This window comes from Procambarus clarkii, chromosome 25 (assembly GCF_040958095.1).
Source record: "Procambarus clarkii isolate CNS0578487 chromosome 25, FALCON_Pclarkii_2.0, whole genome shotgun sequence".
Taxonomy (NCBI): domain Eukaryota; kingdom Metazoa; phylum Arthropoda; class Malacostraca; order Decapoda; family Cambaridae; genus Procambarus; species Procambarus clarkii.
In genome coordinates, this window is record NC_091174.1 from 5,297,947 (window position 1) to 5,322,816 (window position 24,870).

Genomic DNA, 24,870 nt, shown 5'->3' on the forward strand with positions numbered 1-24,870 from the left:
CTCGACTCAAGTCCATTACATTCAGCGGTCAACCCCACAGACGCATTTATAAATTTTAACATGCTGTTCATTCAAAACGGGAATTTTCTCAAGTATAAATTAATATTATAATATATTAGCATATTGTGTATAAATAGGCATAGGTTAGGTTAGGTCAGGTGTTTAGGGTCTGTTGGCGATTATTTGTATTTGTAGTACGTGGGTGAAGCATTTATAGCATTGTGATTCGAACAAAATTCGTCAGTGAAGCACTTGTTCCGGATATGTTCGAACGTCAGCAGTTGTGAGTCGTGTGTAAATCGCTTTTCATTCATAAACAGGGGGTTTGGCGGGTGCATGGAATCACTTTTGGATCTTTGTTTGGAGGACGGGCTGGTCGATTAAGGCGCGTCTGGGATCCTCTCGGACGTAGGTTCGAACTCTCGTCACGGCCCTTGTGGCTTTGTTCATTTGATGCATCACGCTATTGTGATTTCTGTGTGTATTGTAAGGTTAGGTTTACAATCTCCAACAGATTCCAACCATAACCTGAGAAGACGGGTTCTGGGACCATGGGGCTTAGAGTACAAATGTAGGTTCTTATCTTTTGGCCAGAAGAGATTTCCACAACTGCCGTCTGGGCCGTCGTAGTGAGCAGTTCCCCCCAACTGATAATATTAAACCTCATATATGGTTGGCAATAACAGGGATTCTGCGGGATTTTACAAGCACTCTCCAACACCACGACCTTTGGATCCTAGCTCCCGGGCCGTGATCAGACAGCGGCGGGGACCACCCCGCGACCACTAGTGCAAGGCGTAACCTGCCCAACCACCAATACGCAAAAATTAACCAATCGCGAGCAATGATTTAATTAACTTATTAGAGAGACTCCTTAACATCCTGTCTGCGGGAACGTAACTGCGTCGTAGTCACAGAAGGGTTCAGAAACCGCATCCATTATCATTTTAAAGCCAAGCCATTTAAATTCATGGGAGTTTATTATATATATTTTTTTTTTTTTGCGTAGCATACACCTATCCCACGATCCCACGGGCGGCGGTGTGAGGGCCGCAGCCGCCCGCACCAGTGCAAACTTGGGATACTCCGTACAGAACTTGCAAAGAAATTAATATCTTTGATAGTGACATGATTAATGAATCATTACATGGCCGTGTGCTGTCATGTGTTCTGGCGGGAGGCCCTCGTCATGCGAGAGGAGGAATACCTAGTATTTTCATGCCTCGGCGCCCTCTCGTTAGCGAACCACAGCCCCCCCTCTCTCGTTAGCAACCCACAGCTCCCCCCCTCTCATTAGCAACCCACAGCCCCCCCCCTCTCGTTAACGACCCACTGCCCCCCCATCCTTCTCGTTAGCGAACCACAGCTCCCCCCACTCGTTAGTGGCCCACAGTCTCCCCCCTTCGTTAGCAAACCACAGCTCCCCCCTTCTCATTAGCGACCCACAACCCCCCCCCTTCTCATTAGCGACCCACAGCCCCCCCTTCTCATTAGCGACCCACAGCCCCCCCCCCTTTCGTTAGCGAACCACAGCTTCCCCTTCTCATTACAGTAGTGACCTTAGCAGCTGGAGGCGTATTACGCGGAACTTGGGAGGAGGAGGAAAAGGAGGTGGGTAAGGGGTGCCATTAACCTCTTTCCAGATAACGGAATTGGCGCCAACATCACGCTCTAGCGTTGTGACGTCATGCAAATGCTGCGAAATTGTCTGTTACCGTTCACGATATCGCTAAACTAATTCATTTACATTATATATACACAACACGGTCTTTTCAAGTCTCGTCTCTTCCTAGTACATTAAACTAATAAATTTTTATTTTCTTTACAGTTAACAAACGTCATTTACACAACTTTAAGCATCCTGAAAGTCAACTGCGTTAGAAAAAAAATTATCATCAACTATAAATTAATTAAGGAACACCTGCACAGTTATATTGCCTGAAGTCAATGTGTAACGCACTCAACATTTCTGATCATTACTATACATTTCCTTTGCTCTTCAGATTACAATATTTTGTATACTGGCGATTGACTATTTAAGTACAGACTTTCCAATGGGTGTAAAACACTGATAATGCGTCGATTATCTTCACACATTACTACATCTGTGTGTTCCTACAAGTGACACTACACACACGAGAAGCGCGCGTCAACCAGGGTTCACAACTCGACACATACTGACGGGTTGACTGGGATGGTAGAGTCGCGGAGTGGGAAGGGGGATGGACTGCTGGGTGGGGAGGGAGGTAGTAGTAGATAGACTGGGTTGATGGGGAGTTCTGGGTGGGGTGGGGTGGGGTGAGGAGGGGGCGGCGTAAGTGAAGCCAGACCATCACGAGCAGTGACAAAATACTGGGAGGAAGCAGGTGAGGGTAAAAAGACGACTACAAGTTCTTTCCGTTCAACCTTCAGCTAAAAAAATATATTACAAGTCAACACTGCCTCCAGAAAGAAATACAGCAACTACAGTAGCTGTATCATGTCGTGTAGACAAGGATGAAACTTAAGGCAGGACAGAGTTATATAAATAGGTTTTAGACCTAGGTCCTGTGAGTAAATTTAACAGGAATAGTAAATGTTGAGCCCAAATATATGTTTAGCAACGCGAGACTACCTGTATGACGTCGTCTTGATTAAAACCTAACTGATGTTTAACTAAACTTCAGCTTGAGCACAAACTTAGCTACATTAACTTGACATCCATCAGGGCCACCTGTACCAGAGGAACTACTGCTGACGTCCACACTGGGGAGGTAACATGACAATCTTTGCCCGAAACGCTAAGTGTTAGTGGTTTGGCCCGACTCTCAATTAAATCACCAAAGTATTAACCTACTGTAGCTTCTTATATATATAAATATAAACATGTACAAATAAACAAGGAGAGGAGCGTGTGTGTGAGGGGGTGGGAACTGGCCCCGCAGGCGTGGGGGGTCCAGGAAGGTCACCTGACCACTCTTGTACACCCAGACGCGTCTATCAACAATTGCAACATCAAAGTGCAGAAGACACACAGTTTGCAAGTCTTGCTTTTTATCTTGGCCAGGTACCTTAACTCTAGCTACAGCAATGAAATTATAGATCACCACCCTTGTCAGCATCACAAATTTAAGACATTAAAAACTAGCTAATATACTGTTGACCAGACCACACACTAGAAGTTGAAGGGACGACAAAGTTTCGGTCCATCCTGGACCATTCTCAAGTCGATTGTGATGAGGAGGTAGAGAAATATACTAGAAATATATATAAATAGAAATATATAGCTAATATACTACAAATTTTATTTGCTTAGCCTATTAATTTAAAACACTGGGGCTGTGTTCCAGAGCACAATACGTGCTCTATCTTCATTAGCTCACGGGGCAAGTATGGTGGTGGTCAATAATAATGGTGGTGGTGATGGCAAGTGTTGGCCGTACACCTTATATTCCAATATTCAAAGGAATGCGCACGTTATCCCCAAGAGCTATAGTTACCGAGAACTTACTTTCCCTATCAACGCTCCTGCCCCTTCTAACTATCCCCTCCACAGAAAATGTAGATGTTTATCTCTCAGAATGTTAGGTAATATGTTTATTGTGTGTATCTATGCATGTATTAACACGATGTACTGAACGGGGTGAGAATAGCTTGAGCTACCTCATCCCTTTGTGTGTATTTTACCTCAAACTTATTTCAATTTCAATTCCCTCCACAGCCTAGTTCACCCCCATGCCACTACCTCACATTACAAACTAACCACTTTTCGTTTAACAAAGACAACCGAAAGGATTTATGCGTTTTGAAGGGAACCCAGAGTTGGAGAAAACAACCTTTATCAATGCGTTATATACCAAGTAGATCACTAAATTACAAGACGGTAAATATAACCTTGAGATAATCATTGCTCTAGCTACTCGTCCTCACACGCCACCCACAGCTCCGCCGCCGCCCCCCCCCCCACGCCACCCACAGCTCCGCCGCCCCCCCCCCCACGCCACCCACAGCTCCGCCGCCCCCCCCACGCCACCCACAGCTCCGCCGCCCCCCCCACGCCACCCACAGCTCCGCCGCCCCCCCCCACGCCACTCACAGCTCCGCCGCCCCCCCCCACGCCACCCACAGCTCCGCCGCCCCACGCCACCCATCTTCACCACACTAGGTGCTAGTCTTCACAGCCAGGTCTACAAGGTACGTTTCACCTACAAGTAATGACTATAACCATATATCGATTGATCTCCCGCCCCCCATTCCTACACAAACACTATCAGTCATCTGCCACATTCTTCATCTAAATCTGATTGGTGAGGTGTGGAGGGAGGGAGGGAGGGGAGCGGGGAAACAGGATCTCCGGCGCGTTTCCTTCAAGGGCAATCTGTGGTAAATCCTTTACCCTCTCCCCCTAACCCACCAGATCCAGGAAACAACCTCCCACCTTCCCTCCCTCCTGAATCTAGAATGTTCATTTCCCCCCCTCCATGGACCCCCTATTTACCTTCCCCCCCCTAATCCCACGACTTCCTCTTGTGCTGAAGTTTAGACCCTAACCCCCCCATCTCCCCCACCCATGAGACGAGTGTGTGCTGCCAACCCTCCACCGACTGGATAAACAGGCCAAGGTGCAAATGTTGGAAAAAATTAAAATGAGAACTTTCGTAATCAAGATATTGTGTCCAGCAAACTAAAATGTGGGCGAGAATAATGAAGCAGCAAACCGCAAGACACTTCGCGAGTGTCATGACCAAACATTAGAAGAACACTCGGCTCTGTAGGTAGCCGTGAAGGGCGTGGTCAGTCAAGCCCGGCACCATTATAATTCCCAGCAACACCTGTCCTACCCTTCACTCCTGCCGTACCCGTCACACCTGCCCGCACGCTACGCACCGCCAATTTCTACCTCCGTGCAAGCCAGCAAACTTTACTAAGATCTGTTCGGTTATAATCAACGCCGGGCAACGCCCCCTCCCGCCAGTAAGAGGACTCGTGAAACAACCGTGCGAGATGAGGATCGAGGCACAGCGAACGATGTCGGCTCTAACGACTCCCTCAGATTAGAGCATAATGCTGGATATAACCTATAATATATTCTCACCTGGGGGATTTTATATTAGAACAATTCAGGCGTCAAGGCTGGTGCTGGAACCTGTTAGCTTATTCAGTGTTGTGTTTTTCCTAGAACACGAGTCAACATCTTGCATCCAGGCCCCACAATTACTATGTTAAAGGGGCCCGGTGAGTCCCTGTACATAATCAGACGAGGAGTCAACGTGGCTAAAATATGTTGATAAGACCACACACTAGAAAGTGAAGGGACGACGACGTTTCGGTCCGTTTTGGACCATTCTGAAGTCGATTGTGCATAAATCCCTGTACATAAATTTATAACCAATTAACTTCAGATCTCAATTTATTACCTCTACATTAACATTAGTCGATCGATCTAACATTTAAAATATCCCGCAAATTTCCCAGAAACATCAAAACCCTCAAGCATGTAGAACAAACCACATACTATAAAGTGAAGAGACGACGACGTTTCGGTCCGTCCTGGACCATTATCAAGCATGTACTTTGGCTTAATATTTGCCCAATATGCCCTACTGCCCGAAACGCTGCGCGTACTAGTGGCTTTACAAGAATAAACACATGCTATATACTCTCACAAACCCAATGTATCTTAAATATAAATAAATAAATCAAATAAATCAAATAAATCAAATAAAATATACATTTGACTGTACATGCCCATAATTAGCCATTTATAACTTTTCTTGCCATAACGAAGCCATTCGAATGACAAGGATAATAATTCCCCCCCCCCCTCCCTCCTGAGATTTTATTTACAATCTCGGGTCAACTCATCAACCGGGGGACATAGGACCCCTGGTCCAACACGCCCACGGGATTGAGCAAAGACGTTGGTTCGATTCCCGTCCGGCTACAAAGATTTTGTTCCGTAGATATATCACGTTATTGCGAATTCCTGGTATTATAGAGGCTGTAACAAGCCACATTGTTACCCTTTGGTTGTAGCGCGACCCACGCCCCCCCCCCCTCCCTCCCTCTAAGAGAGACAAGTGGTGAACCACGGATTAGTGGGCGGGTGGTTTTATAATAATGAAACAATAATATTGTTTTAATATTATTGTTTCAATATAAATTTTTTCAATATCAATTATTTCAATATCAATGTGCGGCAATAATATTTTCGATAATGTCCGGTTGAATAAATCTCTTGCTACACAAAGCTTAATAAACCAGATACGAGCTTAAATCACATTTTCATCAGATCTATAACGTTCACATGGCCAACAATAAAGATATCTACCTTGTCATAGATATCTACCTGAATGCAATAACAGCAATTGCAAGCCAGTAGTCTGCAAGCCTTGCTGAGCAACATTCCCTCGATGCTAGCAATATTATCCATGGGCGTCTGGGGGCGTCCGGGCGGAGTCCGGGGGCGTCAGAGACAAGTCAACCCACACAGCCACGTCCCCGCGCCAGCCGTCTCAACACTACAGACGAGGGAGTACGAGGAGGAAGAGCTGAGGGGCCCTGGGGCCCGGTGTGGCCAGATTGTCAACACTAATGGCTGCCGGGGCCACTAAGGAAGCTACGTGAAGACAGCAGCATTACTTCCCTTCCGGTCTCCTTGCTCACCAGAAATTCTTTATCCTCACCACATCCTTCATAAGATTACCATTTTGGCATACGGGTGAATTATACGCACTGCTCAAACAGCAGTATATTAGAACAACAGGGCCTGGTTCACGGGGGCGACGTGGCCTACAGGTGGTTGGGAATTTAGCGTTGTTGTTGGAGATGTAAACAAGAGACACCGGAGTTGTTTGACCCCTTCCAACGTCAAGTGGGTGAGGCCGCCTCATATTTTATTCCAGCTGGTTGATGAGACAATGGCAGCAGGAATTATCCTCGTGCGATTATGTATAATTACTCGCTTCCGGAATCTGATGAGATGTGATAGACTGTACCGAACACACTCCCAGCCTGGTAGACTGTTCTGAACACACTCCCAGCCTGGTAGACTGTTCTGAACACACTCCCAGCCTGGTAGACTGTTCTGAACACACTCCCAGCCTGGTAGACTGTACTGAACACACTCCCAGTCTGGTAGACTGTACTGAGCACACTCCCAGCCTGGTAGACGCTACTGAACACACTCCCAGCCTGGTAGACGCTACTGAACACACTCCCAGCCTGGTAGACGCTACTGAACACACTCCCAGCCTGGTAGACGCTACTGAACACACTCCCAGCCTGGTAGACTCTACTGAACACACTCCCAGCCTGGTAGACTCTACTGAACACACTCCCAGCCTGGTAGACGCTACTGAACACACTCCCAGCCTGGTAGACGCTACTGAACACACTCCCAGCCTGGTAGACGCTACTGAACACACTCCCAGCCTGGTAGACTCTACTGAACACACTTGAGACTGGTTAAGGTGGTTGTCAGATCAGGGAAGTCAAGACAGGATAAGGTCACCGCAACCTTCCCTTCACTGACATCTTACCCTTCCCCCAGCTTCTCCCTCCATGATCACTATCCCTGCATACACTTGTTGTACTGTACCGGAGCTGAGCCCGTATGGGCCAAACGCTATCACCGGATAACGACTCAACTCAGTATATCTCTTTTTGCCACTATCATCCTTTTGTGAGCGGTTCAACTATGCCAATATGAACATCACACGATGGCTAAGTGAACACTTCTCACAATCACACATTTGAAGGTGCCGTCTAAATGTGGCGAGGCAAAGACCACAACTAATCCTGACCTTCGGCTGGTGAAGTGTTACCATGTGACATCTGAATAAAGCAGCTCGTATAGGCTGGAGCATCAATAAATCCTCGTGGTGTTCCAGGCTAGAATATTTCTGCCTGGGAACCCGCGCAGACAGATGCGTGAGGAATCGCAGATGGCCACGGATAGAAAGTGGGATGATGACAACAGGTGTCTCTCGCCCGTGTTTCACACCCGTTTGCTTCACCCATTTCCACGGGCAGTATCCCTGGACCGTGTTCATGGGGGCCTTGGACCGTGTTCATGGGACGTGTTCATGGGGGCCTTGGACCGTGTTCATAAACCGTGTTCATGGGGGCCTTGGACCGTGTTCATGAACCGTGTCCATTGATTGTGTCCATGATCACTGTCCTTGAACCGCGTCCAGGGGACACAGTCCGTGGAGGCTAAGGGGGAGTTGGGAGGGCTAGATTGGGGTGGGAAGGAAGGGTAAGGGGGAGGGTAAGGGAATAGGAGAGGGGCTGAAGGGTAAGGGGAGGACAGGGGGAGAAGGATAAGTGGTGGGTGTGGGTATCCACTACTGAAATTCTTAACTTCCGCTGGCCACAAAAAACACTTTCCGCTCCCGTTTTCTATACTGGCATGACTTGTTTCCTCAACTCAGAGACAATGTTAAAATTCACTGTTCCTTGGCAAGAATGCCCCGTGTGTTAGCAGTTCATGGCATAAAAGCTATATCTCTTATTAAATTGTATCAGCCGAATAGTTCATCGGTCTTGTATGTTCAATTCGTAATTATTCATATGTGAATAATTATTTATGTCATATAATTTAGGTTTAATTTTGGCCACGTTCAGCCTTCTGTGCTCAATGCTGAGTTGGTTTGTAGCGAACCTCTGTTCTGTTCCTAGTTTTGTTCTGTTTCTTCAGGTTGGTACTGTTAAACTTGGGGTGCTTCCCACAGAACTGACCTCACATTAATTATATAATACTCTTGATGGCTTCCTCGTTCAGACTGTTGAAGCCTACACACATATTCACCAGTAGCTGCTGTTACTTATTGCCCTTGGTACCAGGCTTGGAGATACGTCTACTCTTAGTGGTGCCAAACTTGGTGAGAAGCCTATTCTTAGGTTCCTTCACTTTTCCTATGCAAGTATTTGTCTCCCTTACCATGTACATCCATTTTCGCCTTCTCACAAAGGTCCCCATTCTCCTTACCTTGCATGTGACAGGGTTGACAATAAGTCAAAATAGCGTGGTTGATAATTAAACACCTGACTATCAAATCGGAAAATAAAAGAATTTACGACGCTTTGGTCCGTCCAGGACCATTATCAAGTCATCGACTTGATAATGGTCCAGGATGGACCGAAACATCGTCAATTCTTTTATTTTTTCAGATTTGAGGGTTGGGTGTTTGATGGGGTTGAATTCAAGTAGCCACATGTTAAGATAAGCTCTGTAGTTTAATCAAGTGTTCTATGAGACATTGTGTAACTTCCTCTGTCTTGACTTGTTTCATCAGCTTAGTGTAGACACATTAAGTGAGTGTGCTGATCCATAAGACATCGCCAATTCCTTGTCGACGCCATTATTCGCAAAAAACGTGTAAGATTCTACTACTTCCGTTAGAACAATAACAAATATCAGGAACAGACTGGGCTATGGTACTCATCGCTTGCAGCTTCCTTCCAGTCTGATCCTTCTCCCCACGGGAACTTCTCAGTAAGATGGGGTGATGCAGGATAATAGTTCTTAGCTTGTAGTTTCATTAGAGACATCAGCACTATTCCTGATTAATCCTAATCTAAGTTACAAGAGAGAGAGAGAGAGAGAGAGAGAGAGAGAGAGAGAGAGAGAGAGAGAGAGAGAGAGAGAGAGAGAGAGAGAGAGAGAGAGAGAGAGAGAGAGAGAGGCCAAACATATATACAGGGAGCCAGACATAAAAGGAGAGTGAGAGACAGAAAAACACAGATATGCAAAAGAGAAAGACACGCAGAGCGAGGATGTGGTACACAAGGGGGAGAAGGAAGCAGACAAGGATCAAGTACTCACGGGCTTGGGTATGGAGATGTACTTGTGGAGAATGGCAGCTATCTGCTTGGCCCTGGGAGTGTAGAGGAGCATCCTGGTGCCCCCGGTGGCCACCAGTCTTAGTGACCCTGGCCTGGGACACTCAGCTTCTTCCACGGTGCTGCACACCACAGGGATAATCAACTCTGATCTTATCACACAGTCCCATAATGGTATGATATTACAAGTATGGTATGATATTACAAGTATATTATTATAGGTCTAATTATAAATATGTTATTATATAACACGTGTGCTGTTGTCTGGTCACATTTATTGGATTATAATGGTTGTATAACTACGGACAGGTGTGTTATGCGTTAATGGGGAGTTTGCGCATTATTGGAGCGATAGGATTGTGTGTGTGTACTCACCTATTTGTGCTTGCGGGGGTTGAGCTTGGGTTCTTTGGTCCCGCCTCTCAACTGTCAATCAACTGGTGTACAGATTCCTGAGCCTATTGGGCTCTATCATATCTACACTTGAAACTGTGTATGGAGTCAGCCTCCACCATATCACTGCCTAGCGCATTCCATTTGTCAACCACTCTGACACTAAAATAATTCTTTCTAATATTTCTGTGGCTTATTTGGGCACTCAGTTTCCACCTGTGTCCCCTAGTGCGTGTGCCCCTTGTGCTAAATAGCCTGTCTTTATCTACCCTGTCAATTCCTCTGAGAATCTTGTACGTGGTGATCATGTCCCCTCCTAACTCTTCTGTCTTCGAGCGACGTGAGGTTTAATTCCCGTAGTCTCTCCTCGTAGGTCATACCTCTCAGCCCGTGTACTAGTCTGGTGGCAAACCTTTGTGTGTGTGTGTGTGTGTGTGTGTGTGTGTGTGTGTGTGTGTGTGTGTGTGTGTGTGTGTGTGTGTGTGTGTGTGTGTGTGTGTGTGTGTGTGCGTGTGTGTGCGTGCGTGCGCGCAATGGGAAGTGGGACTTACTTGAAGGTACTGAGAATAGTGAAGTGATTGTGGTCGCGTCGCAGGAGTCTGATGCCTGAGTGTGACACCGCCAGCATCTCCACATCACCGGCCTTACGTGAGCCCTGCCACACAAACACACCATCAACACAACCAACTCCAGGTAATAACAACAGTAACATACACTATAACATCAACCACATTACCACAGGCCTATTTAATATAATCCCTTGACACGAGGACTTTACAAATAAGAAGACCACCAAGGTGTTGTTGACCACACTGAAGGAGAGACTCACAGTGACTGGGAAGATGGCAGCAAAGTACAGTGGCCAAGACTTGGCCATCTCCACGATCTCCTTCTTCAGGGAGTTCTTGTGGTGAGGGGAGAAAGTGTTGTTGGGGGTTACGCCTCGGTTGTCCAGCATCTGCAACATTAAATTAACAAATTCAATGACAACAATTCAAATCATATGCACTGGAATATTAGTTGCCTAACAAATCTAATTTTCACCAGTCTTGCTTACATGGGGGAAGAGAGCAGTGACCCACCTTCCTCATCTGGGTGCGCTGGTCGAGGGTGATCCTGGGGGTGTGTCCGGCGTACACGTCGAGCACCACCTGGCAGAACACCAGGTGGAGGGCCTCCCCGTAAAGCTGCTCTCCGGGAGAAAACAGCTGGTGGGGAATGGGAATTAATTAGTAGTCATATGTAATTGTTCTGGACCTGGAATGGTCCAGAACGAACCGAAACGTCGTCGTCCCTTCACCTTCTAGTGTGTGGTCTGGTCAACATACTTTAGCCATGTTATTGTGACTCATCGCCTGCATATGTTATTGATTATTATCTGTAATTGGAAGGAGATGTACTCATACTTGCATGATCACTGCTAATTTATGATATGCTAAATTATAGATATATTATTATCACTAAAAATTAATTACATACTGAAATGAGACGAAATCCATCACTTTTGTATAAGAAAATAAGAATAAATGAAACGGAAGGTCTATTGGCCAATTCGAATGTACTCCAATTACTCCAATCACTCGTATATTTATCTAAACTATGCTTGAAATAATCCACTTACCATTCATCTATTATGTCACTTAGCAACGTTTACCACAAGTAAGCAATTCTATTTTCAAACTAATATTTACTCAGGTTTTCTTTAAATCTAAAATTTTTGAAATTGTATCTATTGCTTCACGTTCTATTTTGTGTTGATATATTCCGTGTTAAGAGGACAGGACAGGAACTTGGATATGAGGACAGTATAAGAGCTGGGATATGAGGACAGGATAGGAACTTGGATATGAGGGGGAGGATACGATCTGGGATACGAGGACAGGATAGGAACTTGGATATGAGGACAGGGCAGGAGCTGGGATACAAATGACAGGATTTGAGGTACGATATGAAGACGGGATAACCCATCCCTGGGATGGAGTGAAGGAGGGCTGAAACATCGAGGAGGAAAGCCATGACAAGAACTCAGTTTGAGACTTACCTCTTTCCTGAGTGTGAGCGACCAGGGGACGCGGGAGTACGAGATGTGGGAGCCATGAGGGGCTGGCAGGAGGCTAGTCTTGAGGCCCTCATATGATCTTTTCTCCATTTCCTTGTCGACCAAAACTGGTGCACTGTCGACTGGCTGTAGGAACTCTGACGACTCCTCAACTGGATTAAAATATTAAAATACAACAAAATGTAATATTCATATAACAAAAGTTTATTCAAGAACACTTAAATGCTAAGAGATCAAATCATAACAAATTAGTTTTATTTGCTGGAAGATTTTGGAATAATTAAATATATATACAGTAACAAACTAAATGGAATGCCAGGTATACTTACGTTCAAAATGTTCTGTCTTTTCTGTTTGCATTGTGGAGACCGAGGTACGGCGGTCACTGTTGTCAGTATGGTAGTCTACACTCGTACGGAACCCTGAGGGCTGGATGGGTGGCGGGGGAGACCTGGGCTGAGGGATGACGGGGGAGCTCTCCTGGGAGGACACAGAGGGTGCAGGGGACGGCGCCCTCCGGTTCATGTACATACTTGGGGGAGCTACTGGTGGCGGAGGGGGCACTGATGCCACTTTGTCTACCTTAGACGTTACTTGCTTGACGGAGTCGACTGTGTCCCACTTGTCCCCTTCCAGTTGGTGCTGTAGAAGGAATCGGCGGTGAGCCTCCAGCTTTTTGATGCCTCTCGTCTGCTGTTGCTGCTGTTGTTGCTGCTGTTGCTGTTGTTGTTGCTGCTGCAACACCGGACCTTTTTGTGTTCTGATGGAAAAAATTCAACCCAAATTTTAGTAAAATGTACAATTACTGCAGTTGTAGAGAAACCTCTACAGCAATGGCTCTACCAATACTGTAAAGTTCTCTGAGAGCAGTATTCCACTTCTTGGTACATACACACTCAGAGTATACTTTAGTCCTGGACTATGTTTAAGGCAAAAGTATACTTGCTTGTTGATTAGTAACCCATTGTGCTGACCTTAATAACTCTTTGAATATTGACATAACTAAACCCAACCCATATGTGAGAGATGAACTACATGCAGTGTCACCATTAACCAACTTGTATTTAAGAGATGAACTACAAACCAGGCAATTAGAAATGTCTGACATCGTCCTCTTGTGAATACACTTACCTAGATGGGTGAGATGAAGTAAGTGCCTCCAGCTTCTCTCTCATCTCCCGAGAGATCTTGAGCTTACCGATGCCCGATGACTTGCCTTCATCTACCGGGTTGTCCCAGGAGTCCCGTCGGCGCCGCGTCGCTCCTTTCTCCTTGGCAGGAGTCTTCTCCCTGGGAGTGCTCGGCCCGTGGCCATTAGTCTGCTGAAGAGCAACAGCTTGCTGCTGGGCTTGCATCTGCTGTAGCTGCTGCTGTTGCAACTGATGCATATACATCATCTGTTCCTGTGAGTCCTTGCGAGGACTCTGCTCAGGGCTGCTGGGTAGGCCGCCCACCTCAAACTCCTCCCATTCTATGGTGAAGCTTTCATCACGACTGGGCCGCTGGGAGTCCTACAACATGAGAAACAACGATAGTTGAAGGATTTATTAGGCTTCCTGTCCTCGTCGAGGCCACTAGAGTGTTAGTGGCCCTCAGGTAAATTAAGGTAAGTTGTATTCAATAAGCTCCCATCTACTAAGCTGTATAAACGATAATTATATAAAGAAGGAAGAAACACAGTAAGAAGCACAGCACAGAAGCCTCATCACGGCCCTTGTGGATTTATTCATAACGTAAGTTGTATTTTAGGGGTTTCCCTGGCACCATCAACGTCCAGCTTCAGTGGAAACGCACTTCTTGCTTCTACCCCAGGTGTGACGTGGCCACACTAAACACTACTCTCACCCCAGGTGTGACGTGACCACACTAAACACTACTCTCACCCCAGGTGTGACGTGGCCACACTAAACACTACTCTCACCCCAGGTGTGACGTGGCCACACTAAACACTACTCTCACCCCAGGTGTGACGTGGCCACACTAAACACTACTCTCACCCCAGGTGTGACGTGGCCACACTAAACACTACTCTCACCCCAGGTGTGACGTGACCACACTAAACACTACTCTCACCTCAGGTGTGACGTGACCACACTAAACACTACTCTCACCTCAGGTGTGACGTGACCACACTAAACACTACTCTCACCCCAGGTGTGACGTGACCACACTAAACACTACTCTCACCCCAGGTGTGACGTGACCACACTAAACACTACTCTCACCCCAGGTGTGACTTTATCACACTGAACCCTAATCTTTGTTGGTAATTTTGGGACCGATCAATATCAACCAGGGAGTGTGAAAGGTTCCCAGCGGTACTGGGCAGTATATCATCCTGCTTAAATGTCCAAGAAAAAATTGACTCTTAACTTAAGTAGCGGATGAATGAGATAACTCAGAATGTATAAAATATTGATCAAAAATGAAAATAAGATGAGAACCACGAACCTGGCCCACATCCTGTAGCAAACACACACATACGCACCCTGCCATCATGTTGTCTGGACATCTTCTTGGTCTGTTGACGAATCTTAAACTGCAGGAAAGAGTCATTTGGGTCCCCCTCACCCTTGGGAGGGGGCCACCGCCACTTGCCGATCCTCACCGTCTTGGCCCTCTGGTACGGGTCCATGAAGCCACCAGCTCCGTCCTGCCAAATCCAATATTTATTCAAGTATTTTGTTTATTTGCAAGACTTATTTGGAGGGTAGAGGAGCGAATGACTCCAGAATTGTTGGCAGGCTTAGAGCTCAGCCTTCCAAAAGCTTATGTCTTACCCTGTTAGTTATTCAAGGATCAAAATTTACCAATCGGCTTACAACCAAGTCACCAATTACTGTTGGGTGAATTGGAAGGAATAGTCATGGATGGGTGCCCAATCCTCTCTCCCTGTCCAGGGCTCGAAACCAGGCTGGTCCTGGACGCGAGGCATGTGAGGTGTGGGCGCTATCCATGAGTAAGTTTTCTTAGGCTAAGTCTAGTATATAAAAAACCAAGCCCCCATTACTTAAATAATAATTTTTACTGATCCATATCTAGTGCTTGGTATCTAAGTGCACTTGCATGTGCCTTGTACTTAAGTTCAGAGTGCACAGCTACTTCTCATTCAGTAAGCGCCCGTCTACTGCTGCTAAGCTGTATGAACGATAAAGTTATTTAAAGAAGGAAGAAGCACAGTAATGAGGATATCAGCTCGTGGTGTGTGTGCAGGCCAGAGAGATTCTCACAGTTCCGCCCAACACCATGATCTTGACCTAATACTTGTTTTCTGTGATAGGAATATCTTAGGTAAAAGGTAAGATGCTCTGCTTGTGCTCTCTCTCTCTCTCTCTCTCTCTCTCTCTCTCTCTCTCTCTCTCTCTCTCTCTCTCTCTCTCTCTCTCTCTCTCTCTCTCTCTCCCTCTCTCTCTCTTTCTCTCTATCTCTCTCTTCCCTATCACCTTCTGTTTAACGTACCTCAACTTGTAGATGTGTGGGCATAGGCGGAGGGGGAGGGACCAGACCTCCCCATGGGGACTCAGTGGGGCCGTAGATGGGTCCTGGAGGTGAGCCGGGAGAGCCCGGTCCTAGGCTAAAGTCATGGAACATCTGGAGTGTGGAGAGGGAGCCAGAGGCATGCAGGTGCATTAGAGGGAGGTGGTGCTGGCGGCTCCACCCGCTTGTGAGGTGCATGTGATAAAGATGGAGGCGTGACTCGGAATGAGAGAAATGACTCCTTGAAGCATGAATCTCTGACAATGAAACAATATTTTTCTGCCATATTTGATTGTGGACATAATGTATGGGGGGAAGATAGTTTAAATGGGCCTGTACAAAAGCGCCCTGGCAAGCAAATTTGAACCTTTGGCTGGTACCAATAAAGTTGGTGAGCTGACAATCATTCAGGCCAAGGAGACATTTTTCCGATTGTGCCTCCAAATCTACTATTGCGACTTATAGCAAGATTTTCTTATCTTATTTAAAGCAATAAACCAGTTATAGTAAATAACTAATACCAACTAACATACAAAGTATACTTTAAAAAACCACAATTGAAACCATGTTTGCTACATTTTATCTATAAAGAAATGTTCTATCTTGCTCTAAGAATGTTTGACTACAGGAGAATAAACACAACAATATTTCACGGTGCCATAACTAATCTCTGTCTCTCTCCCTCACCACAAGAATGACTGACAAAGGTGTTCGTCTCAATCCCTCCAACACCACTATAAGAAGCACCAACAACATAGGAAAGGTTTCATGTGTAATTCCTCACCTTGGCATCATCTGAGGCATTTGAGTTCTTCTTCTGACTTTGTTCTCCTACAGGGGAGGAGAGAGCAGCAGCCTGGGAGAACATGGGTGACGCAGGCCCTGGACTTAACATCACCAAAGGAGGTGGAGGAGACATTGGAGGGCCGGCCACTCTACCAGCTCCGGCCGGAGGTGACCCTTCAGTGCCTCCTTCTGTTGTTCCTGCCTTCTCGGTGCTCCACAACTCACTTTGTTCTGGCTCTTGGAACGATACCTGCAGGATAAATGCTGTTAAAATATTTCTCTTTTATTTTGTTTATTTTCCAGTTTAAAGTGAAGATAAATTAGATAAGATTTAATATTTGTACTGTTTAATTTATATACCGCAAACTAATTTAAGAAGATTTTTAACCGTGACTTTGTTTATTGTATATAATTTAAGTAGATCTTTAACCGTGACTTTGTTTATTGTATATAATTTAAGTAGATCTTTAACTGTCACTTTATTGTATATACATTATCAGTGAAGACGTTTTAAAGAACTCAGAGAAGTGTATGTCAGGTCAGAGGAAGCAGGAAGCTTAAAATGATATGGACAGTAATCAGAAGCACCGAAGCTGAGTCTGACACCGATGGTTAATACCAGGCTGCGTCGACACATGAAATCCTCATTGAGTTAAGTACAAAAGTCAGCATCAAGGGAGACCAACGAGCCTCAGCAGTACACACACACATCTGTCTATCAGAGTCCGAAGGGTTGGGTTAGTTGTCCTAGGTGACTGCAATCTTTCCCCTGCGGCTAGGTGTGTGAGTAAGGCAGTACTAGAGTGGTGACACTAGAAGCTTCCCCTCCCTTGCAGGGTGTCTCTGGTCTACAAGCAAGTCCCTCTCCTGCTGCGCTGCTCCTCCCCTTCAGTGGTACCTTATTGTTGTTGTTGACGCCGCGTCTCTGAGGGAGGGAGTACGTGTCTCCGCCCACCTGGTAGTGAGCCCTGCCAACCTGGGTTCCATCAGCTGCCCCTGTCATGCCCGGGATGCCCGCCATGCCCGCCATGCCAGCCATTCCCATATTTGGAATAGCTGTCATAGGTATTCCAGAGGTCAGAGGGATGCCAGACATCATGGGCATTCCAGATGCCATGGACAAACCAGATGCCATGGACATACCAGATGCCATAGGCACCCCTTGAGCCATGGGAATACCTGACGTCATAGGCATCCCAGACATTGACATCATGCCGAGAATATTTAGGCCGAGGGCACTCTGTGGACTAAAGTCCCGTGATGCCATGCCCATGTGCTGCAGGAAACATCTTGCTCAGCAGTCGAAGAGAAGGAATACATCCTAAAAGTCATCTAAAAGGTTTGTCTATATTCATTGTACTAGAAATTAACAGCTATCATTCATATGAAGACTACTCATCATCACCTCATACAAGGACAACCTATCACCAGAAGTTGATTGGAAGACTCACCGGAATAGACTGGGCAAGGAGCTGCTGAAGTGCTTGGTTCTGGGCCATCAAATGCTGCTGGATCTGTATGTTCTGTGCCACAGCTGACTGAATGAAGGCTCGCTGGATGCTCTGTTGATGGATGAGGAGCTGGTTGGGATCCACACCTGCAGCCTGGCCTGCTGTCTGCATCCCTGGCATATTAACTCCTGCAGGAAACAATTTATATTGCAGCACCTAATCATTTCCATTCTGCAAAACATTTTTATAGTTCTTCATTGTTGATACTATCATCATGTTATATAAAATAGCGACTTGCATTTTTCATGAACCATAATACAGTAATAAATTAGCAACTATTGACCTCCTGCAGAATACAGTGGCACTGTTCCAGCAGGGATGAAGGGAGGAGGCGAGCCAGGTGTTCCAGACATTGACATGTTAGAGAAGAACGTTCCTCCAGCAGCAGCCGGAGACGCTCCCGTCTCCACCTCGGCTGCTCCCTGACCCCCACCTTTCAGAGCCTCCGTTAATAAGGGTATAGTTGTTAGAGTGGTCAAAGATTCATTAAGATCTACATCTTGTAAGACGTGTAATAGACTTTGGCGCCGAAAAGATCCCTGTCGCGTCCTGAAATAAAAATGATTATAAATCAAATGTGATTCATTAGTAGATATATACAAACGAAACTATAAATACACAACTGCAATCGACAGTAACTGATGACACCTGTCATACCTGGCCAAGGCAATCGTATCATCGAGGTCGTCGTCCAGGTGCATCAGTGGCTGAGGTGCAGCTGTGTGTCCTCCACCCTTGATAGAGGCAGCCAGGGAGCGAGCATCTGATAGCTCGTCCAGCTGAGAGTTGAGGACTGGCATGAAGAGGTCATCCAGGAACTGGTCTACATCTGAAGCTTGGGATGGGACGCGCACTCTCCGCACATGAGAAGCTGCACGGAAGCAAGGAATAAGAAGACACTAACGAAATAAACAAGCTCTGTAACAACTATAATAAATATCTTTAACGTGGGTAAATAATGAGATTGTATGATGGGATTGAACCCACGTCCTTGGATTTCTCGGGCACTATACTCAGTTGGCGATGTATGAGCCAGAGGTGTCCAGGGACGTATGTTCGATTCCATCATACAGCCTCAAAGATACGTGTTTGACCCCATCATATGGCCTTAGGGACACACATTCGATCCCTTCGTACAGCCTCATTATTTATTCATATTCACCTTATTTTTGTAATATTGTGCATATCTTAACTCACTTCAACAGGGGCAGCAATTTAGTAAGAACGGTATACAGTACAATTAGAAGGTATCGGGCAATTATATATTTCATATGCTCACCTAAAGAGGGAGCCTCACTGGTGTCAGACATAGCTGAAGACTTGAGGTATTCCCGTTCAATGTAGGCCCTGGTGGAATGGTGGGAGCCTGGCCCGTGAACCCTCCGTCCTGCCTGCCCACCCTTGATGTACCTGCTGGACACTCGCGAGTACTCTGTCTTGGTCTCGTCATCAGCGCCTTCCACTCCATTTCTGTAATGGAAGGTGAGAGACAGGGTTACTGGGAATTGTTTTAGTTATCTGAGTGTACCCAACAAAATCAGAAAACTCGAAAATATGAAAATATTCAAAGGTTTAAATTTCATTGAGTTAGATCAGGCAGTTTCCAAGGATAAATGTGGTCTTCCAAAAGTTAAGTACAAATTAAGTACTTATGCAGTTTCCAGAAACAAAATAAAAATAATATCCTAATGTTGCATAAGAATACTGGTACTAAATATGTTTCATTAATTTTGCAGTTACTGCCACAATATCATGAGCTTCTCCAGCGATGTATTCCATAGCTCCCTAACATGCAGATGCCCACCTCTCCTCCTCCTCCAGCAGGTCATATTTGTTCCAGGTCCTGGAGCCTGAGAGGGACTTGGCCACTCCTCTCTGGGACACAGACTCCAGGTGATCGAGGTCCTGTGCGGCTCTTCCATTGTAAAGGCCATTCTGCTCGGTGAGGCGCTCCACACTGTGGTACCGCTCGTTCAGACGACTCCTTGACAGGCCCAGCATCTTTGGGAGAGAGCTCGAGTTAGGTAGTGAGGGCTGTTGTGGGACCAGTAGTGAGGGGAGGGGGGGGGCTGTGGTGCAACCTATCCTCTCGAATAATACATTGTGTTTTGACGTCAAAATCCCCCACGTCAAAATAGTATGTACTATAAGTCAGAGCGGCTCGCAAAATTGACGGGCTGATACGTTTTTAATTCGTGGGTCCAATAGTTTGGTTTGATTCGGGCAACTGAATATATACTTTTTGTGACGTGACAACTCGAGAGGACAGGCTGTGATGGAGGGCTGTGATGGAGGACTGTGGTAAGGGCTGTGATGGAGGGATGTGATGGAGAGCTGTGATGGAGGGCTGTGATGGAGGGCTGTGATGGAGAGCTGTGATGGAGGGCTGTGATGGAGGGCTGTGATGGAGGGCTGTGATGGAGAGCTGTGATGGAGGGCTGTGATGGAGGGCTGTGATGGAGAGCTGTGATGGAGGGCTGTGATGGAGGGCTGTGATGGAGGGCTGTGATGGAGGCTTGTAGTGAAGGGTTATGGTGTTGAATTCTAATGAAGTTGTCAATGTGATTGATCTCGGAGTTAATGGTATTGAAAATAATTAAGAGTCCCAGAATCAGGGGAAAAGGCCAGGCCTAAATTAAATATAAAAGGAAGTGAAAGTGATAGCACTATAAAGAAGTTGAGCTGCAGCTAGTTCATTCAATTCGTATCCTATGTGTGGCTCCCCATCCTGTGAGACGGGGATGGTAGGTGCACGTAGCTCTTGCTCTGCTCTCTCTAGCTCCCTCATATACACTAACGAAGGAGTACAATGTAAGAAGTTACGAAGACACTCAAAAACTGGGAAAAGAGACCATAAATACACAATAATAATAATAAATAATAATAATAATAATAATAATAATAATAATAATAATGATAATAATGACAGCAACAAAAACAGCAGAATACATGTCAACTAAATAGAGAGCCAAATTTGTACCAATTACCACACCTGGATGTCAGGAGGTCCTTCTAAGAGGTTGTCCAGCGACCTGCTCTTGCTCTTGTCGTCGAAGTAGCGGTTGTTGAGGGCCGAGGTCCTAGAGAGTCCTATACCATCACCAGCTGCCTCCGAGCTGTTGCTCATCACCTGGTCGTGCGCTTCAAGGGCTTCTCTAGAGAGCTTCCTCGTCAAGGCTGGGGGTGACCTCGTCCTGAAGGCCGTAAAGGAAGCGTTGTAGTTGATGGAGAAGTAATGACAGAAGGTTGAGGCAGAAGATGACAGAAGGTTAAGGCAGAGGAAAGCTCTGATGTATTTTGGGAGGGATGGTGGCTGCCACAACGACTTCTCTGCTGGTTACCGAAGCAGCCTCCAGTTGGGTAATGCATGTCTCCTTAAGTTACTTTACCTCCACTGGTTACTTAGCTGCCAGTGAAGCATTTCAGGCCTTCATGAGATAAAGAGGGAAGCAGAAGAAAACTTAAAAAATAACAAGAAGAAAAAGATATATAATGAAAGATATTAAATGAAACTGGCGAGATGAAGTGAAGAAGATGAAAGAAGAGCATGCGCGAGACTTGTAGCAGCGTCATACCTGCGGGCGACCACGGGGGATTCCTCAATTGGCGCACCATCCGTCACCTCTTCAACCTCTGGCAGCAGGACAGGCACTGATGACCGACGCTCCGGCTGTGTTCCTGTAGGTAACACCACCTTAGTGTAACAATGTTCTAAACCTTCACACACATCAACATTGCAGAAATAAATAACAAAATTCACACAGAAACATCTAGTGACCTAAATATTATTTAACAATTCTCTTTAACTTTTTTACATTTCAAACTAAAATATTATATTTTAGTTTTTGGTCCGTCCTGGACCATTCTCGACTTGAGAATGGTCCAGGACGGACCGAAACGTCGTCGTTCCTTCACCTTCTAGTGTGTGGTCTGGTCAATATTATATTTTCTTATTGTAATGACATATTATTTCATTATAAGATATAATAATATAGTTATCAACACGCAGGAAAGCTTGGTGACATGAGCCAGTGCTGTGTGATAGCGTTTGCCAGACTGTTTACTGATAGTGAACTGTAGTTAACTGCCACATTGTAACTGTGTTCATCACCCTCACCCCCGTCCATCATCGCTACCATCATGGGGCACAGTCCAACTTGAGCCAACAATGCTCAAGTTGGACTGGCACAGCAGCATTTCCTATTGGTCTATGGCCTACAAATCCCAAAAGTTTCTGAGATTTACTTACATTAACTGTCGCCAGAATTAAATGTATATCAGACCTGGTGAGGTATATCACAATATTCATTCAGCCTCCGACCAGCATCGGGATAACAATGGGGCACAACTGCCCTTGCAAGGGATCTAGATCACAACAAAAACAGGTTCTATGATAAATATACCGGTAGGCAGGAGGCTTGTGCAACATCTAGGGAAGGCTGGGGGCAGCTCCCGCTCTCCAATCAGGTCCAGGACGTACTCGAGGCCAGGCGTCTCCGTCACGGCGTCGTCCTGTGTGATGGCCACTGTCCAGCCTGAAGAGTCGGTGATGCCACGATCCTCCAGGAGACCTGCAGCGAACTCCTCGGCCGTTGTCCATGAGTCCACCTCGCCTATTCCTGTTTTGCCTGCGATGGATGTAAGAAGTATTATATTTGTGTTTACAAGATAACCAGTCGACACCGTGTGCATAGTGATAAAGTTCTCTAGCAGTGTGTTGTGTGACAAAATAATTAAAATTGATGATATACATGAAATATATAAAGGGATAATTACTTGATGCTGGATCTACTTTCTCTTTCTTACCCACTATTCATCTATTTCTTGCTAATTTTCTATATTTCTGTATATGTCTTCTTTCTCCTTGTCTGTTCCAGTTTGAATATATCTATCGTTGAGTCTCGACTCCTTCCCTCATGACCTCCCAACAGTATATACACACACACACACACACACACACTACAATACAGCCAGGTAGGAGACACAGCCCAAGAGATGGAACCCATTTCCCGCAGATGCAAGTGAGTTAGAAGGTAAGTACAGCATTTGGGGGAGGCAACTACAAGAATTACAAAAGACTAAAAGTCGTGGTAATGGACATTACAGCAGCCATAACATCAGAGGTACATATCAACAAAACCTCATTAGCAGCATATGCAAAACTAGTAAACATGCAGGATTACTATAAAGAACACAAGCAAATAATCCATCAAAATAGTGTACAGGTATGTTTGACCAGTCCAAGATTTATCAGCTCCAGCATGGAACCGACACCTTGTAAACCACAATAAGAACATTTAGAATAGCTAAAGATAAGCCACGAGACAACCATGAGAGGTATGAGAGATAAGCTGTGACAGCAGGCTAAGAGAACTAAATCTTAGTCCCAATGTTTCCAACTAAGTTCTAGTTTAAAGAACTAAAAGTGAGGGATAACAAAACGAGGGGTCTTTCTTAGTGAGGGATAACAAAACGAGGGGTCTTTTTTAAGTGAGTGATAACAAAACAAAGGGTCACAGGACAACGTAGGAAACACAGAAGAGCCAGGGGAAATGCCAGGAAATACTCGCCTGCAGTGAGTGACAAACGACTGGAACTAGTCTGAACCCAGAGGTGGTGGGAGCAGCTACCATTCACTGCTTCAGAACAAGTACTAGAAAGTAGGGATGTATAAACGGATCAGGTACTACAGCTAAGAGGCGGGGTGCTGGAGCTAGACCCAGCTCTTCAAAGAGAGTACTAGGTAGCCCGCAAGGGTAGGAACCAACCTTATACTCTTTCCTCCCTCTATTTCTCCTTCCCTCACACACACACACACACACACACACACACACACACACACACACACACACACACACACACACACACACACACACACACACACACACACGGGCTCACCGTCCGAGAAGCGAGCCTCGAGGGCCATGCGAGCCTTCTTGCGATTGGCCCTCCACTCCAGGTCAGTCGGGGGGAAGGTGCGGGCCACCCCAGATGACCTCTTGTGAGATGAGAGCAGTTTCCGCTGACACAGACCAGCGTACCCATTGAGACCATGGTCTGACACGTGCCTGAGGTGGTGGGCGGGGGAGGGGGGACACACGTTAGAATCACAAGTCAAATTAACACAATACTGGAGAGGGACTTAACATGAAGATGGTATTCTATTCGGACGAGCATAAAAAAATCATTAAAAAAAAGTTAACCTGATTGACCCCAGTGTTCTTTAAGCTGAATATCAAATAATTAATTAATTACATAGCTCCTCAAAGGAAATTCAGAGGAAATCAAAAATATTAATATAATAAAACAAAAAATCAGTGAAATAATTTTATACGTTGAAAATTGTTTATATAATTACAAAAATAATAATTGTTAGGAGTGACGATGCTGTGACTTACTTGAGGATGTACTTGTAGAGAGTGGAGGAGGGAGGGAAGACAGAGAGACAGTTGGCCAGGAGGAGCCAGCCTCTCTCAGCATTAGCGGTGTTGTCATTGCGCCAAGTCTGGTTGGTCAGCTGACACAGTATCTCGTCCTGTAGCCGCTCATTCACAAGACCCTGTAGCAGGTCACCAGGGCAATAGAGGTCAGCAGGAATCAACACATAGTAGGTGGTAAAACGCACACATATATATCTATCTATCTATCCATATCTATAAGAGATAATGTCTGTGTGTTTGTCTGTCCAAGGTTCCAGGCCAGACGCATGGGGCTATAGCCTCACAAAAATTTGTAGGGTGACGGTGAGTGGAAAGGGGGCAATCATAGGCTGGTCAGGGTCGGTTCCTATATCACCCCCTTGAAGGTGGTTTGGCCCCT

At 45.8% G+C, this 24,870-nt stretch overlaps 1 protein-coding gene across 3 annotated transcripts in view; it reads right to left on the reverse strand.

Moving 5' to 3' along the window:
• Positions 1-24,870, reverse strand: part of LOC138368616 (unconventional myosin-XV-like) — a 114,310-nt gene that overhangs the window by 11,666 nt on the left and 77,774 nt on the right. For 2 of the 3 annotated variants that reach the window (XM_069331208.1, XM_069331207.1), the window contains exons 22-42: positions 24,450-24,610; positions 23,950-24,119; positions 22,455-22,679; positions 21,627-21,729; positions 21,044-21,245; positions 19,856-20,052; positions 19,331-19,521; positions 18,709-18,922; positions 18,335-18,600; positions 17,992-18,179; positions 17,439-17,816; positions 16,539-16,790; positions 15,737-15,868; positions 14,766-14,930; positions 13,409-13,788; positions 12,607-13,037; positions 12,260-12,429; positions 11,301-11,426; positions 11,048-11,176; positions 10,770-10,873; positions 9,809-9,947 (exon numbers count right to left, since the gene is read on the reverse strand). In XM_069331208.1, coding sequence (XP_069187309.1) covers positions 9,809-9,947; positions 10,770-10,873; positions 11,048-11,176; positions 11,301-11,426; positions 12,260-12,429; positions 12,607-13,037; positions 13,409-13,788; positions 14,766-14,930; positions 15,737-15,868; positions 16,539-16,790; positions 17,439-17,816; positions 17,992-18,179; positions 18,335-18,600; positions 18,709-18,922; positions 19,331-19,521; positions 19,856-20,052; positions 21,044-21,245; positions 21,627-21,729; positions 22,455-22,679; positions 23,950-24,119; positions 24,450-24,610 — 4,323 coding nt within the window. The remainder of the gene's footprint in view (positions 1-9,808; positions 9,948-10,769; positions 10,874-11,047; positions 11,177-11,300; positions 11,427-12,259; positions 12,430-12,606; positions 13,038-13,408; positions 13,789-14,765; positions 14,931-15,736; positions 15,869-16,538; positions 16,791-17,438; positions 17,817-17,991; positions 18,180-18,334; positions 18,601-18,708; positions 18,923-19,330; positions 19,522-19,855; positions 20,053-21,043; positions 21,246-21,626; positions 21,730-22,454; positions 22,680-23,949; positions 24,120-24,449; positions 24,611-24,870) is intronic. The other variant, XM_069331209.1, reaches the window with a different exon arrangement.